Consider the following 14,964-nt stretch of genomic DNA (forward strand, 5'->3'; position numbering starts at 1 on the left):
CTATCCCAAAGTATGCTGAAGAAGAAAATAAGCAAACAGCTAAAGGCATGGGTGAATTTTATCTGATAATTTTATAATATCTTTAAGTGAAATAGTAGCTAGCTGGTGATCCTTTTAATGAAACTTTAGAAATATTCTATTTTAGAACTATTTTATAATATGTAGTTGGTTTTGCATATGTGTCTACCCACTCTCAAGCTAGCATATGGAAGTAGAATTGTTTGAGCAGCATTTATTTTCTTCCTCTATAATAAACAAGTTGGACTACAGAACTTGTAAAATTATTTCTGGTTTCGTAAAATTTTTCTGCAAAAAAGAAGTACATCCCTGTGGAGATCTGTGTAATATGTAAGTGCACATACAAACTTTAACACTGATATGGCTTGCGTGGAAAACACTTACTTAGTGGAAATGACTTCGTAGATTACAAGTTGGTAATCACTTCCAGACAGCTTTAATTGCCCTACCTCTCTTAGAAAGCCTAATGTATATCACCAAGGGAAGTGTATAGATTACAATACCACTTAGCTCTACTACAAAAAAAAAAAAAAATCTTGTACATTTTCATGGAGAACATCTTTATTTTATCTAATACATTTTACTATAATGGCTTCTGCTTTGCTAGATGTTGCTTTCAGCCTCTTGAGTGGCAGAAATGTGGGTATAAAAATAAGTTTAGATGGACGTATTTATCCCCAATAGCAATGCAGGCTAAAATAATCTCTCAGAGAAGAACAGGATCCATTAAAGTAGAATGATTCAGAACAAAGAGGTGAGGTTCACATTTACCCAGGAAGAAGGAATGCATTTTAACCCTTTAAATGCTACTCTAACGTCTGACCACATTACCAACAAGATAGGCTTTTTGCAACGTTTGTCTGACTTATGAAATGACTCCATATTTGTGGAAATTCTATGAACATATAGCCTGGAGTGAGAAGAGAGACTAAAAACTACTTGCAGATGACCAGAGGAATATTCATATTTAAAGTAATAAATGATGGAGTTTAACTGAATAAAATGTATGACTAGAGTCCCTGAAGCAGAAGACAGAGCTTCAATCAATGAGTAAAACCAGTTCAGTTATGAAGGCTGCATAGGAAGCAAACTCAAGGTCTTAAATACTAATACTTTATAATAATGCACCTCACTTCATTAAACACTTGGGAGAACAGTCAGTACTGTTCCATCAAAATTTCATTTGTTTTCTTTAAATTTAGAATAGCAAAATTTGGATGACTATGGATTTTTATAGCTAACACAAAAGTTAATTATGAAATCAAGAAATATTTTCTAAACTCATTCAACAAATGACTATTTTCTTTCAAGTGTGTCTCTTTGGGTTAGTATTGTTACATAGACAGTATCAAAGACATGTTAGTAAGATCATAGATATGCAAAGGGGCTTGGCTGTTATAACTTGACTTGTCTGAAATCATACAAAAATCAACTCTACCACATTGACATTTTTTCTTTGAATATTATTAAAGTCTACCAAACACTATGGATTTATCTTTTCCGTTGTGAAATGGTTGAAATTTCAGGTGTTTTCTAATCCCAAACCTCTCAGCTTCAAGATCTCTCGTGTTCCAATAGTTTACATATATGCCAAGCATGATCTTCTTCTTTCTCACTAAGCTACATGCTCAACCCTCTTTGTCCTGAAAGGGAAAATAGCTTACACCATCACTGCCTCGGGATTTATTATATTCTTCTTGGGACAATTGGTGCCTATTTCTTGAAAAGTTTTTTTCTCTTTACATAGAAATATGAATTATATTTTTAAAAATAGAACTACATTTTTATTTTCCTGTACAATGGAGAACTAAAGACTTCCCAGGAAAACTTACTTTGTTTTCAGCCTCAACTACTGAAACAGGTGTACCCTGATTTCAGTGTGTAGCTTTTACAAACTATATTCAAATTACTAACTTCGAAGTGTTGAGGACTGATGCTTGTGCTTCTTCAAAATACTTTGTTACAATCCTAACCAGCAATACTTCTTAAAAGAGGAAGCTGCCAAATGCCTTTTCTAAGCATAAAATGACACTTTTACCACAGCAAATTATTCCGGAGTAATGATTTAGACAGAAAAGACACACTGTGATATGAATAAACCACACTGTGGCTGGAGAGATGGCTCAGTGGTAAAGAGCACTGGCTGATCTTCAGAAGGACCTGGGTTCAATTCCAAGCACCCACACAGCAGTTTACAGTTGTTTGCAGTATGAGTTCCAGGGGACCTGACACCCTCCTATAGACATACATGTAGGCAGAGCTGTAATGTACACTAAATAAATAAATAAACCTTTTTTAAAAAAAAAATTGACCAGAACTACTAGGAATTCTAAAGAGCAAAGACTACAAAAATGATCACGCTTGATACATTTGTCTCACTTAAACACAGGATGGCTAACACCTACAATAGTTTGCCTCTAGTGTGAGGATGAGAATGCAACCGTATTAATGTAAATGTTTCCGTTCAAGTCTTTCAATGACAAAACAACAGGATAATTCCTGTGACTGTGCTCAAGAACTTCTTGTTTTGACTCATTTAAAGGCCTTCAGAATTACAGGTCACCACTGTTACTTACTGTAGTTGGAACCGTGCTTCTGGAAGAAGATGGCTGTGCTGTGGTCCAGGGAAGCACATGAATGACGGCTGTAGCCGTGGCCGTCAGCTGCCTAGCTGCACTCTCACCCAGTTCATCAGTGACTTCAATAAGCAACTGGAATGTCATTGCATCTTGAGCTCCTTGGAATAGATCATACCGCAAATCCTGCCTGGTGGCCAGAAATGGAGACTTGGCGTCTTCTCTCCAAAGTGTGAACTGATTATTTGTGTTTCCTGAGAATGGTGAGTTAACAAAACAAAGGGAACTGTATTGTGAAAGCTCATTTTCATTTGCTTGATTAAGTTTTTGTTTAAACTATATTTTATGATATGTCCTCAACAGTTACAAAACATCTGACGTGAGACTCTGATGAGACAGCATGGAGGTAACCAATGTCCATGAACACACTTTACCTGCTATGATGGAATAGCTGAGATGATCCTGAGGGGAATCCTTGTCTAAACAATTGAGGCGAGCGAAAGGACCCCTAAAGGTGGCATAAATCTGAGTTTCTATGTGTGGTGGTGTGCATACAGGAGGCTCATCATTCACATTCTGCAACAAAAGGGTATTTTCTTAGATTAAATCATATTTCAAAACTATACCATGTATAATTAGTCACTTCTCTAACTTTTATTGTGTATAGTGATGGCCTAGATAATTTCCAGTGAACTATAAAAATACATTATACACGCACACACACACATATACACACATACACACACATACACACATATACACACATACACACACACACACACACACAGAGACTTATAGTGACTCTGATTCTATGATTGCAGAATAATAATGGTCGTTTAAATCCTCAAAGCTGATGTCCACAGGATTTCTCACCTCTGCAATTTTTATCCAATGTACCTCTTCACAAAACCCTTATTTCAACACATATTTTCTATTGGTTTACTCACTCATCTTTCTCTTGTCCTCGAGTTACTAGCTTGTGAAATAAGACGTACACACTGGACAGCTGACGCTACTGGTTAGAGCCAGCAATTGCTCCTTCTGAACAACACGTATGAAACGGTGCTACGTAATTTTCAAGTGCTCATGCCTAAAAGCCCTGTAATGGTGCTAAGGAGCACCATTGTCTTTATTGATGGAGAAGTTACTTTCATTTAATAAAGAAACTGCCTTGGCCCATTTATAGGCCAGCCCTTAGGTGGGTGGAGTAAACAGACAGAATGCTGGGAGAAAGAAGCCGAGTGAGGAGTCGCCATGATTCTCCCACTCCAGACAGACGCAGGTTAAGATCTTTCCTGGTAAGCCAGCTCATGGTACTACACAAAATATTAGAAATGGGTTAGATCAATATGTAAGAGCTAGCCAATAAGAGGCCGGAACTAATGAGCCAGGCAGTGATTAAAAGAATACAGTTTCCGTGTAATTATTTTGGGACATAAGCTAGCCATGCGGGCGGCCGGGTGCCGGGGACTCAGCCCTGCCGCTCCTATTACAACACTTTATTAAGGCTTATAATTTCAAGTTATGAACTGATAACCATAATAATCCAAGTTATTAGGAGAAGAGTAAAATGGTAGGAACAGGAATCAATAAATTGATTTGAACGTATTTGGAAGGATGTAGTTATCATTAAAAATTAATCTATGTTCTTAACATAGTAAAAAAATAAGCATAAAAATGACTAACAAGTATAAAAATAAACATGTCATTTTAAAAAATACAGAGCCAAGTAAATATTTTTCAGAAATAAATAATCTAAATGCTTTTACAAATGCCGTTACTATCATACACGGCTCACACTTATTGGTGGACTCAGAGCTCATCTCTAAATAACCCGCCGGGACTGTAGTTCTCCACAATCATTTTGATATTCCCGTTACAGTTTGAAGCTCTGGGAACATTTTGGAAGAAGGAACTCCTTAGTGTTCCAACATTATGGCCAGATTTTAAGCTCGCTCTTAAATTAAGCAAAGGGGGCTCTGCCAACCTTGAATCATCAGTTTCTTATTTTGAGGTGCTTGCTGTTCCTATGGCTTGGAATTTAATATATCATTCCAATCTTGCTTGCCAGAATTAATTTTGGCAAAAGACCATCATTTTCTTAAGTAACTGGATCTCTTCTCACATTAGAACATAGCGTGTTCGTGTTACTAAGTTATTATTCTGTATGGAAATTGGACCAATACAAAGAACACAAGAAAGCAAAACCATGGCTTTAGTTGTTCATGCGACTAAAAACCTAGAATCACCAAAATTCTGGAACAAACATACTCTGAAATCTTATGACATGTATTTATTGACTAAATTTCAATAAATAAAAACAAACAGCCAGTACATTTGGTAAGTTCTTTAAAACCTGTTCCCAATTAAAGAGAAATAAATTGAGTTGCAATTATCTTCGAGTAATCTAGAAAGGCATTTTCAAGCCCTGTTTTGTTACATGATTACCTAAAGTGGTTATTAAATAAACCATACTATTTAAATTTTCTTAGTTCCTAATAAATAAAATGTAGTCTTAACACATAAATCATAATTTAGCAATATTTTTCACTTTTATTTCACTTGGAATAGAATACATTGTCTGTTGAGGACCAGCCTTGACAAAAATACCTCTTTCCAGGGTAGAGGGATGGAAATTTAGAAACTATTAGTAAAGAATATGAAGACACGAATAAAAATAAAACAGAAACATAGAATAGTATAGAGAGGGAGTTCCAGTGAGTACTGGAATTCACCACCTGTGTTTAATTTCCATTTGCTTAAAATACCTCTGACTCCAAAAGGTAGGAGTAAGACAAAAAATAAAAAAAAAAAAGCATGCATTAACACGATACAAGGATATTAACATACCAATTGAAGATGGGGAGGGCTATCTCCAAAGTTAAACATTCTGTTGCTAAAACTAAACAAGTCAAGCTCACACCACAGACCAAAACATTCTATAGGCAAACCACCCTCTGGGTGGAATCCAAATTATCTCCTTAAGGGAACTGGAACTTAGTGGGATCCATAGACTTTTGCTTGAGGTAGAAACATATCTACTTCTCTATTCTTGAAATACAAGGTCTGGCTATTAGCCACACCTGTTGACAATAACCTTGAGAGAGCTGAACTCTCTGACCCAAATCTAGGTGGGACCTTTGCCTGAGGTAGAAACACGATGACCTTGTTGGAAGAGAGGTAAGTTCCAACTCTCTGACCTTTCGTCAATGTGGAAATAGGCTCACATTTTCCAGCCTCCACAATTGTCTTCACACACAGAAGCTCACCAAACTTTCATTGCAGGAGGTGGAGACGTGGCTGAGGAGTTCAGAGCCTTCGCTGTTTTCCAGAGGACCCGGGTTCAGTTCCCAGCACCTATAGGATTTAGTAGATAACTAGGGTTCCAGAAAATCAAGAACATTCTTTTGATCTACTGGGAACCCAGGCATACATGGTGTGTGTCTATAGAGGCAAACATGAATACACATACACTAGAAAACACAAGTGAGTAAATCTTTTAATAAGTTTTTAAATACAAATATGGTAAATTTGGACAACTCAGGAAACTGTGGATCATTTACTCAATATGATTTGGACTCTAGATTTTAAAGTAAAACAGAAATAATAAGTGGATCAGTCATGAAGTTGGGGACACATTGTGATGTCCCCTTGTGGATTCTTTTCCTTAATGAGGATATAACATCCTTCCATACACCTTCTGATTAGAGTTGGGTTTAGAAGTCTATTTTATCAGCCCGGGCACTGAAGGGGAATTGGTCATAAGAGTCCCTTTGCTAACCAAGAAGCTATTTACAACTGACACCTGCTGGGAAAGGGAACATTTCTTCAATGAAGGAAACTGGGTATATCTACCACAGTGCAAGACAGACCCCATGCCCAGGCTGTGTATCTCTCTCTCTCTCCTCTCTCTCTCTCTCTCTCTCTCTCTCTCTCTCTCTCTCTCTCTCTCTCTCTCTCTCTCCTCTCCTTTCTCTCCTCTCTCTCTTTCTCTCCTCTCTCCTCTCTCTCCTTTCTCTCTCCTCTCCTCCCCCTCCTCTCTCTCTCTCTCTCTCTCTCTCTCTCTCTCTCTCTCTCTCTCTCTGTCTCTCTCTCTCCACACCGACCTCACCAGGCTTGTGCACCCACCCCCAATAAACTCCTAAGTGGGTTTGTTGCATGTTCCACATTTCCTTCTCACTGGCGCCAGGTAACTTCAGATACCAGGTAAGGTGGTTAAGAAAGAAGGAAGTATCTAAGAGGAGTTGCGGTAGGGGAAAACATGATAAAAAATTATTTAAAAATGTAAATATAAAACAATTTTAAAAGAGGAAGAAAGGACAAAATACTTGGTAAAAATAGTCCTGGGTGGTACAGGTTTGTAATGTTGAAAAGAATTTATACCCTTAGCAATATTTTTTTTGTATGAGTGTGATCTTAATGTTTGGGTCCAAGTGTCACCCCAGGCCCCCTGGCATCTATATATCCAAGGAGTCTGGAATATTTGGTGGAAAGTTCCATTCCAAGGCCCCTCCCCTTGGAGTTGCTACAGTGCAGACTCCACCTCTCAGAAAGCCTGCCAAACAATGATCCCTCCCCAGAGAGGGTTAAGACCACTCCCACAGCCTATTTAAACTGCCCCCCAGAGACCAAACACGTGGTCTTCCCTGTTCTCCTTTCCTGCTCTGTGTTTTCTCGGAGGGCCACCCGGGAGCACTGGCATCCATTAAACCTGGGCTTTTTCTAATTTGGTTTGATTTGGTCTGATTTGGATTATTGCGTCGGCGGAGAGGTTTGTCGAGCGAGCCGAAAAATCTTACACTTAAGCAATTAAAAACATAAAAGCTCTCTAATAAAATGGCTTGCTAGCTCTTTCTGAGTTTTAAAATATATGTATCTATTTCAAGAAAGGAGAAACCATCACATGTAAAATTCTGAAATAAGGAAAAAAGGTTGGAATACAAACAAATTGTCATGGAAACCATATTATGTAGACATACCTTGATGGTAAGCTAATAATTGTTAATTGTCCACTTGCTGGAATCTAGACTCTTCTAAGAAAAGAAGCCTTCAGGCACAACTGTGAGAAATTTTATATTCTTAGCTCACTGCTTCTTGACATTAGCTTCAGTGTGGTCAGCTCCTGCCTCTGACTCCACACCATCAAGGACTCTATGGAGAACTGTGAGCCCAAACAAACTGTGGAGAACTGTGAGCCCAAACAAAGCCTGCCTCTTTTCACTTGTATATGTCAGACAATCATATCACAGCAACAAATAAGTGACTAAGACACTTTTCAACACATTATTTTTTAAATAAAATAAAAGAGGCCTGACTAAGATGATGCAGTAGTAAAGGTACGGGTCTTCAATCCCAACAACCTGCGTTCTATCCCTGGGAGACACGGGGTTGCTGAGGAACAATAGTTTAAAGTGTGTTACATTTGTTTATGCTGTGTAATATCTCTTTAATGATGTAAAGATGTGTTGCGTTCTTTTCTCTTGCATTTGTTTAACTCTGTGAGGCTGTGCTACTTTGCCTGTCTAAAATGCCTGATGGTCTGTCTAAGAAAGAGCTGAGCGGCCAATAGCGAGGCAGTAGAGAGAGATAGGCGGGCTGCTAAGCAGAGAGAATAATAGAAGAGAAAAAGGGAAGAACGACAAAAATAGAGGAGAAAGGACACCAGGGGTCAGCCACCCAGGCTCACAACCAGTCATGAAGTAAGAAGGAAAGAAACATGTATAATAGAGATGGTAAAATCCCAGAAGCAAAAGGTAGACAGGATAATTAGTTAAGTTAGAAAAGCTGACTAGAAACAAGCCAAACTGAGGTTGGTCATTCACAAGTAAGACTAAGACTCCATGTATTTACCTGGGAACTGAGTGGCCAAGACCCAAAAAGCAAGAGTAAAGAAAAAACAACTGCACACAATAGAGGTAAAGACCAGACTCCCAAGTTGTCCTCCACAGGCACTCAGCTGAATGCATACAATAAATAGATGTTCATTAAATTAAAAATAAAGATAAAAACAAAAATTATGTGAAATTGGGAATTTCATGTCCATTTGTATTTAAAAGCTTGAGTAATAAAAAGTAACTCCATAGTGTGATTAAAATCCCAAAGCTAAAGTATGTACTGATAGTGTATATATTAAAGAGGCAAATGAAAATAGACTCAAGTTTATATAGACTGAAGTTGTTAGGAAAAGTTCTCAATAGTGATGCTAATGCTAAAATTTATTAAGGTTTTAATCATTACCCTTGATTGTCTCTTATGTTTTGTGAAGGGAGATCTGGAATTCTCATTCCCTGACTCCTCTGAGCTACCTGACATTCCCGAGGGCTTTAACACAGGAAAGTCCTAGTGGCAAACTACCCAGCAATACCCACAGAAGGAAACCTTTTCCTGTGTTCTCATCCTGTGCTTACTGTTATATAGCTGAGTGTTGTGTGTGTGTGTGTGTGTGTGTGTGTGCGTGTGTGTGTGATTTGAGAGAAGGAGAACTCAGAGTAATATACTTTTAATGTTTTTATTTTTGCATCTATTCCAGTAACGTCACATATGATCTTGTCTTCACTGCCAGGTAGCACTCCTCAGAAGGTGGCTCCAGTATGGTCCATGTCCTAGCTGCCCTCTGGGCTTTGAGAAGCCCCGGTAGAACCTATCTGGACAAGCCAGCTGTCTTACCAAGTGCTGCCTCTGAATCTACAGACCAGGCTGGTTCCTTCTGCTCAGTTTCCTTTGCATTCTTTATCTTTTCCTCTTCGTTTGAACGCACATTCTGCCTGCCTCACTTTCCCGAGTGCTAGGCTTTGTTCTTCCCTTGATCGTGGCCGGCTGGAGCACAGATGACTGGCATACTCTGCCCTCTGAGGTATTTTCTATCCAAGAAGGAGGCTGTGTCCTCATCTCACTGTGCCTTGTCACAGTGCCATCTCATTGTCCTCCCTTACTGTGCCTTGAGGAGGTGCCTTTTTATTTCCACCGCTACTTTGGAAACACTTGACATTCCTTTTAGCACCATTGTAGCTGGTCTGCTACTTTTTAATTCTTAATTGGATTCTGAATATTATATATTCAATAGTACAATCTCTACTTTAGTTAGAAAAGTGATTATTGATATAATATATTCAGACTGATGTCTATAAAATATAAAATATTGTCTTTATATTAAATGTTGTTTATTTTTATGAATGGACTTCCATTTGCTTCATGCCTTCTTAATTGTTAGGTAAGTTTAGTCACTGACAAATTTGTAACATGTAACTCAAAACAAGTAGATAAAAATGTCATCAGAAAAGGAGAAAAATGTAGAAAAGGAAATATAAGCATAGCTAGTAACATGTTCAACAAAATAATAGAATAAATATGAATACAATAATAACCCTACTGAATGCAAAGACATTTGCATTCCCTCTAAAACACAAGAACAATATTGAATCATAAATAATTAAAGAAAATTGTTTAAAGGCAAAAATATAAGGATATGGGTTAAAAAGTAAAAATAAAAGAAAGAACAAAAATGACAGCACAATACTATTCATGGAAACAACTGGGTGTATTTACAACTGTCAGCCATTTTGTCACTTAAATGAATATCAATGATCATCAGAAAGCAGTTAGGAAATGCAAGCTGAATGCCAGTGGTTAGAATAAAATAGTGATAGCAGCAAATGGTGAAGGAATGAAATTGAATTTCTTGCACTTCATAGATAGGTATAAAGTAATCCAACCACCTTGGGAAAATTTTGAAGAGTTTTCTGATACCCAAGAAGACATTTCTGGGCATGTCAGTGAATTTAACAGATGAGTTTAACAGATGAGTCCTAAGATATGTAATAAGAAATACCCAGCCATGAGGGTGACTTTATTCAATCCACTGAAAACTTGGGTTAGGAAGAAAGGTCAAGTGCTCATCTCATACTTAAGCTGGGCATGAGAGCTCCAGGTTACTTAGCTTTGATTGTTCAAAACTAATCCAAATGTCCGCATTCCCAATCTTGATTCTCAGGCCTTTAGAGTGGTACTAAATGAGACAGTGGTACTAATTCTGCAGGCTTTCCCTCCGCGGTCTTGAGTCTTCAGGGATAGATAAAGTGTGAAGCCCAGTTTCAGCAAGATCTTGTTAGCTTCTGCTCAAGAGAACACAACTCTTTTCCTCTCTGACTTCAGATTTGTCCTAGTCTTATAGTTGGTGAACCTTAATGAGAAGTGTTTTATAAATTCTCACAGCCTGGTCTGTGAGAGCAAGTTCCAGGACATCTAGGGCTACACAGAGAAACCCTGTCTTGAAAAACAAAACAAAACAAAGAGTAAGAAACATAGGCTATGTGGGAGGAGGGGGAGGGAAATGGGAAACGGGGAGCAGTTGGAAATTTTAATTAAAAAAGAATAAAAAAAAACAAACAAACAAAAAAAAGAAACATAGGCTACTTTCGTATGTGTTCATACTTCTTATAGTTCATGATAAAATCACTGATACCCAGCTTTCTTTAATAACTCCAAACTATGTGACAGAGGAGATGGTTCGGTGGTAAGAGTACTTGCCACTAAGCCTAAACATCTGAGATCAAACCCCAGAACCACATGGTAGGAGAAAGCCAGCTCCCAAAAGTGTTTCTCTGACCTCCACACAGAAATGATGGTATGTGCCATGCTCAGGCATGTAGGCACACACAAAATAAATAGGTAAAGAAATAAAAGTTCATCTGCAAGGGGATAGTTCTCCAAACAGAAACAATGCTGTCTTTGATGTTCCTATGGAGGCCATCTGCAACTTAAATTTGCTACCATCTAACAGCATTACTTGTAAAATAAAACACAAATTAAAATTTTATATATTACAAAAATCTAATAATGTATGCCTTAGCTTTCTTTCTGTCTCTGTCTTTCTCTGTTGCTGTTTCTCAATCTCACACTTTCTCTCCCTCTCTCTCTCCTCAATTTTCTTTTCTGCAAGTAACAAGACAGTGTAGGAAGTTGTGTAAGATTTGCAAGAAAAGTTAGAAAAGGTCCTTGAAACACTTGTCAGATCCCCTACTTCAATTCAGTCATACTTTTTGGAAGTCAGGATAAAAGACTGGAATATATCCCTTAACTGGCACAGTGGGATTCAAAACTCATTCCTTTATTATGTTTTTCTTCTTAGTTTATGGGATCAGTTTCCCATATGGTATTTGTAGTACTTACAGGAAAGTTTGTATGTTGGCTTTCTCCCTTGTAAAACATATGTTCTTGAGTTTTTGGACTCTGAGTGTACATCCTCAGTCTCAGAGGACACCCAGGGGCCGTTTTCATGTTATCTCCCTGGTCTAAGCACACACTATCTCTAGCCTCAGTCTGGGCTTTCACTACTCAAGAAGGCTTTTGTTCTGGGTGGGCACAGACCTGATTTTCTTGTCTTTTTTTTTTTCTTTTAAACTCATTCTAACAATTTCTGAGCCAAATAGCAACAACAACAACAACAACAAATTAATATAGTTCCTATTCTTCTTTTTGTTGTTGCTATGGTGATTTGCTGGGCTGGAAAAATGACAAACAGAGTAGTTCTTATTAAACAACAGCAACATTGAAATGGAATTAAGCTCATTTACAGTGTAAAAAATAACAGAAATAAAAAGCAGTCCCCTTCAGGGTTTGTTTCTGCATTTTCCTGTTTTGGCCAAAGAAGAAAGAGAAGACTCTGAAAAGCTCTCCTGTGGGTAGACCATCCAATGTTGCTGTCATCCCAGTGTTCAGAATCTCAGGAGGAATCTTGGTTTCCACGGCAAGTGTAGTTATGTGTCTGCCATGCTGCTCTAATACAAGATGGTATGGATGTTGACAGACAGCGGAGTGGCACTGCAGCCAACACAAGAGTGTCTGCTAATCATAACCTGGAACTTGCTTTCTTATGGTCTGGCAGACTTCCAAGGATCAAACTAAAGTAAAAATAGTAACACTACTGGGGATTCCTGAGCAGTCGTTGGTCCCAGTCTGTCGCAGGTCCCCTTAACTTTCCAAAAGTAAGCTGCAGATTGTTTCTTCATTTTCAGAATACAGCCCCATTTATTTTAATAAGGTCATCTTGGGTTTTCAAGAATAAGTTCCTTAGATTTTAGCCCTTAAAATAAAATTGCAATAGTATGTAACTATTGAATCTTTCCTATAACATGGTTTCTCAAATAAGTCGCATCCATTCACCTACTACAGAGCATCCCACTCGATTCTAAATTGAACGGTTATAAACAGAGATGCTGTAGACATCAGAACACCAGCTTTGAGGTGGCCAAACAACTCCAGTTGACTAAACTAAATGTTATTGAGCGTTCCTTCCAGGTGGAGCTACTGAATATTCTTATTTCATTAGAAAATGTTGAACTTTTCTAGAGTAGACACACAGCTTTGACCGCTCGTAAGGACCACAAGAGCCTGATGTCCCACAGCTTTGCCAACTGTGCAAAGGGTGCCAGTGTTTCTTTTTTTTCTTTTTTTTTTAATTCTTTTTTAATTAATATTTCCACCTGCTCCCCGTTTCCCATTTCCCTCCCCTCCTCCCAAATATTGCCCCCTTCCTCCACTCCCCTCCCCCTATCCCCACTCCTCTTCTCCACCCCCCACACCATTCCCCCTCCCTCTCGATACTGAAGAGCAGTCCAAATTCTCTGCCCTGCGGGAAGATGAAGGTCTTCTATCTATGTCCAGGAAGGTGAGCGTCTAAACAGGCTAAGCTCCCACAAAGCCAGTTCATGTATTAGGATCGAAACCTAGTGCCATTGTCCTTGGCTTCTCATCAGCCTTCATTGTCCGCCATGCTCAGAGAGTCCAGTTTCAACCCATGCTTATTCAGTCCCAGACGAGCTGGCCTTGGTGGGCTCCCAATAAATCAGTTCCACTGTCACAGTGGGTGGGTGCATCCCTCGTGGTCCTGATTTCCTTGCTCATGTTCTCCCTCCTTCTGCTCCTCATTTGGACCTTAAGAGCTCAGACCGTTGCTCCAAATTAAGTCTCTGTCTCTACCTCGATCCATCGCCAGATGAAGGTTCTATGTCACCATTTAAATGTATATCTATTATTAGTCTTTCATTATAGTTTTAATATTTAAGTTTGTGTGATCACACTGTTGGGAAGATTGCTTTATGCTTACTTCCACCTACAAATCGTTAGTAAAATATCTGCCCAAGATTTTTGTTTCTGTTGTCATTCATGCCTTGTTAAACTATCTTTTGCAGTTTTGGAATACTTTGGACAATAGTCTTAAAGCAGGCAGGTCTCTTATAAATATTATCTCTCACCCTGTAGCTCTTCTTTACGTTTTTGGACATCACCTTTGAGAAGCAAAACTAACGACTTTTGGTGAACCTCGGTTGGTCAGCACTTCCTTGGGTCACATGTCCGTGCTGTATCTTTAAAATTGGTACTAACAGTACCCCTGAATTCTTCTACATTTCCTAAGAGTTTTGCTTTTAGATGTTAGACCACACGGAATAAAGTCTCTCAAGAGCATGAGGTCTTCGCCCGGCCTCACTCCAATGCTACTTACTGTAGACACCGTCTTTGCTGAGTCCTTTGTTTTTGTGCTATTTATTTCTCTATTCTTTCATAATAGGACACCATCTTCATTACTATGGATTTATATTATTTTTGAGCCAGCACTTCACACAACAGCTTTGTAGACTAAGCCAGCCTCAAATTCATGGAAATCCTCCTAGTTGGGTCTCCCAGGTGATGGAATTAGAGGCATAAGCCACCAGAGCCTGCTATATTGTCATAAAGATTTTGTTCATATCCTTCAGTGTTTCATTCAGGGTCTTTGACTCTTCCAAATTGCTTGTCAGTATCCCTAAAGCAAATATGTGAAGTTTTTATTGGGTTGTATTGATTCTTTGGAGCAAGTATAACTGATATACTAATATCAGGTGAGCTTTTTTATAATACATTCCACCTCTAGGACTCTTAATTTACTCTTTCATACATTCCAAATATAAAAATAGCCCACACAAACAAAAACAATTTGATATTCATTTCTCCTTGTGGTAACTAGGATTTCTACTGTAATGTCAAAACTAAGATGAGAAGTTGCATCCTTAAGCCATTAAGTAAAATATTAGTTTGAAAATTTTTTGTTTATTAGATATATTCCTTCAGGTCAAGAAATTTCTCTAGTCCTACTTTGTTTAGAATATTCATCATGAAGCATGGTCTGATTTTATCAGATGTTTTTCTTTGTCTGTCTTAGGGTTGCTTTGAAGAGACACCATGATCATGGCAAATATTATAAAGAAAAACATTTAATTGGCATGGCTTACAGTTTCAGAGATTTAATTCATTATCATTACGGTGGGACATAGCGGTGTGCAGGCAGACATGGTGCTGGAGAAGGAGTTGCGAGTTCTATATCTTGATTCATAGG

General features: G+C 38.3%; 1 protein-coding gene across 1 annotated transcript in view; it reads right to left on the reverse strand.

Moving 5' to 3' along the window:
* Positions 1 to 14,964, reverse strand: part of LOC130866771 (cadherin-related family member 3-like) — a 108,056-nt gene that overhangs the window by 25,686 nt on the left and 67,406 nt on the right. Inside the window, exons 19-20 of the mRNA XM_057758347.1 lie at positions 3,029 to 3,170; positions 2,595 to 2,848 (exon numbers count right to left, since the gene is read on the reverse strand). Coding sequence (XP_057614330.1) covers positions 2,595 to 2,848; positions 3,029 to 3,170 — 396 coding nt within the window. The remainder of the gene's footprint in view (positions 1 to 2,594; positions 2,849 to 3,028; positions 3,171 to 14,964) is intronic.

The sequence above is a fragment of the Chionomys nivalis genome, chromosome 26 (assembly GCF_950005125.1).
Source record: "Chionomys nivalis chromosome 26, mChiNiv1.1, whole genome shotgun sequence".
Taxonomy (NCBI): Eukaryota; Metazoa; Chordata; class Mammalia; order Rodentia; family Cricetidae; genus Chionomys; species Chionomys nivalis.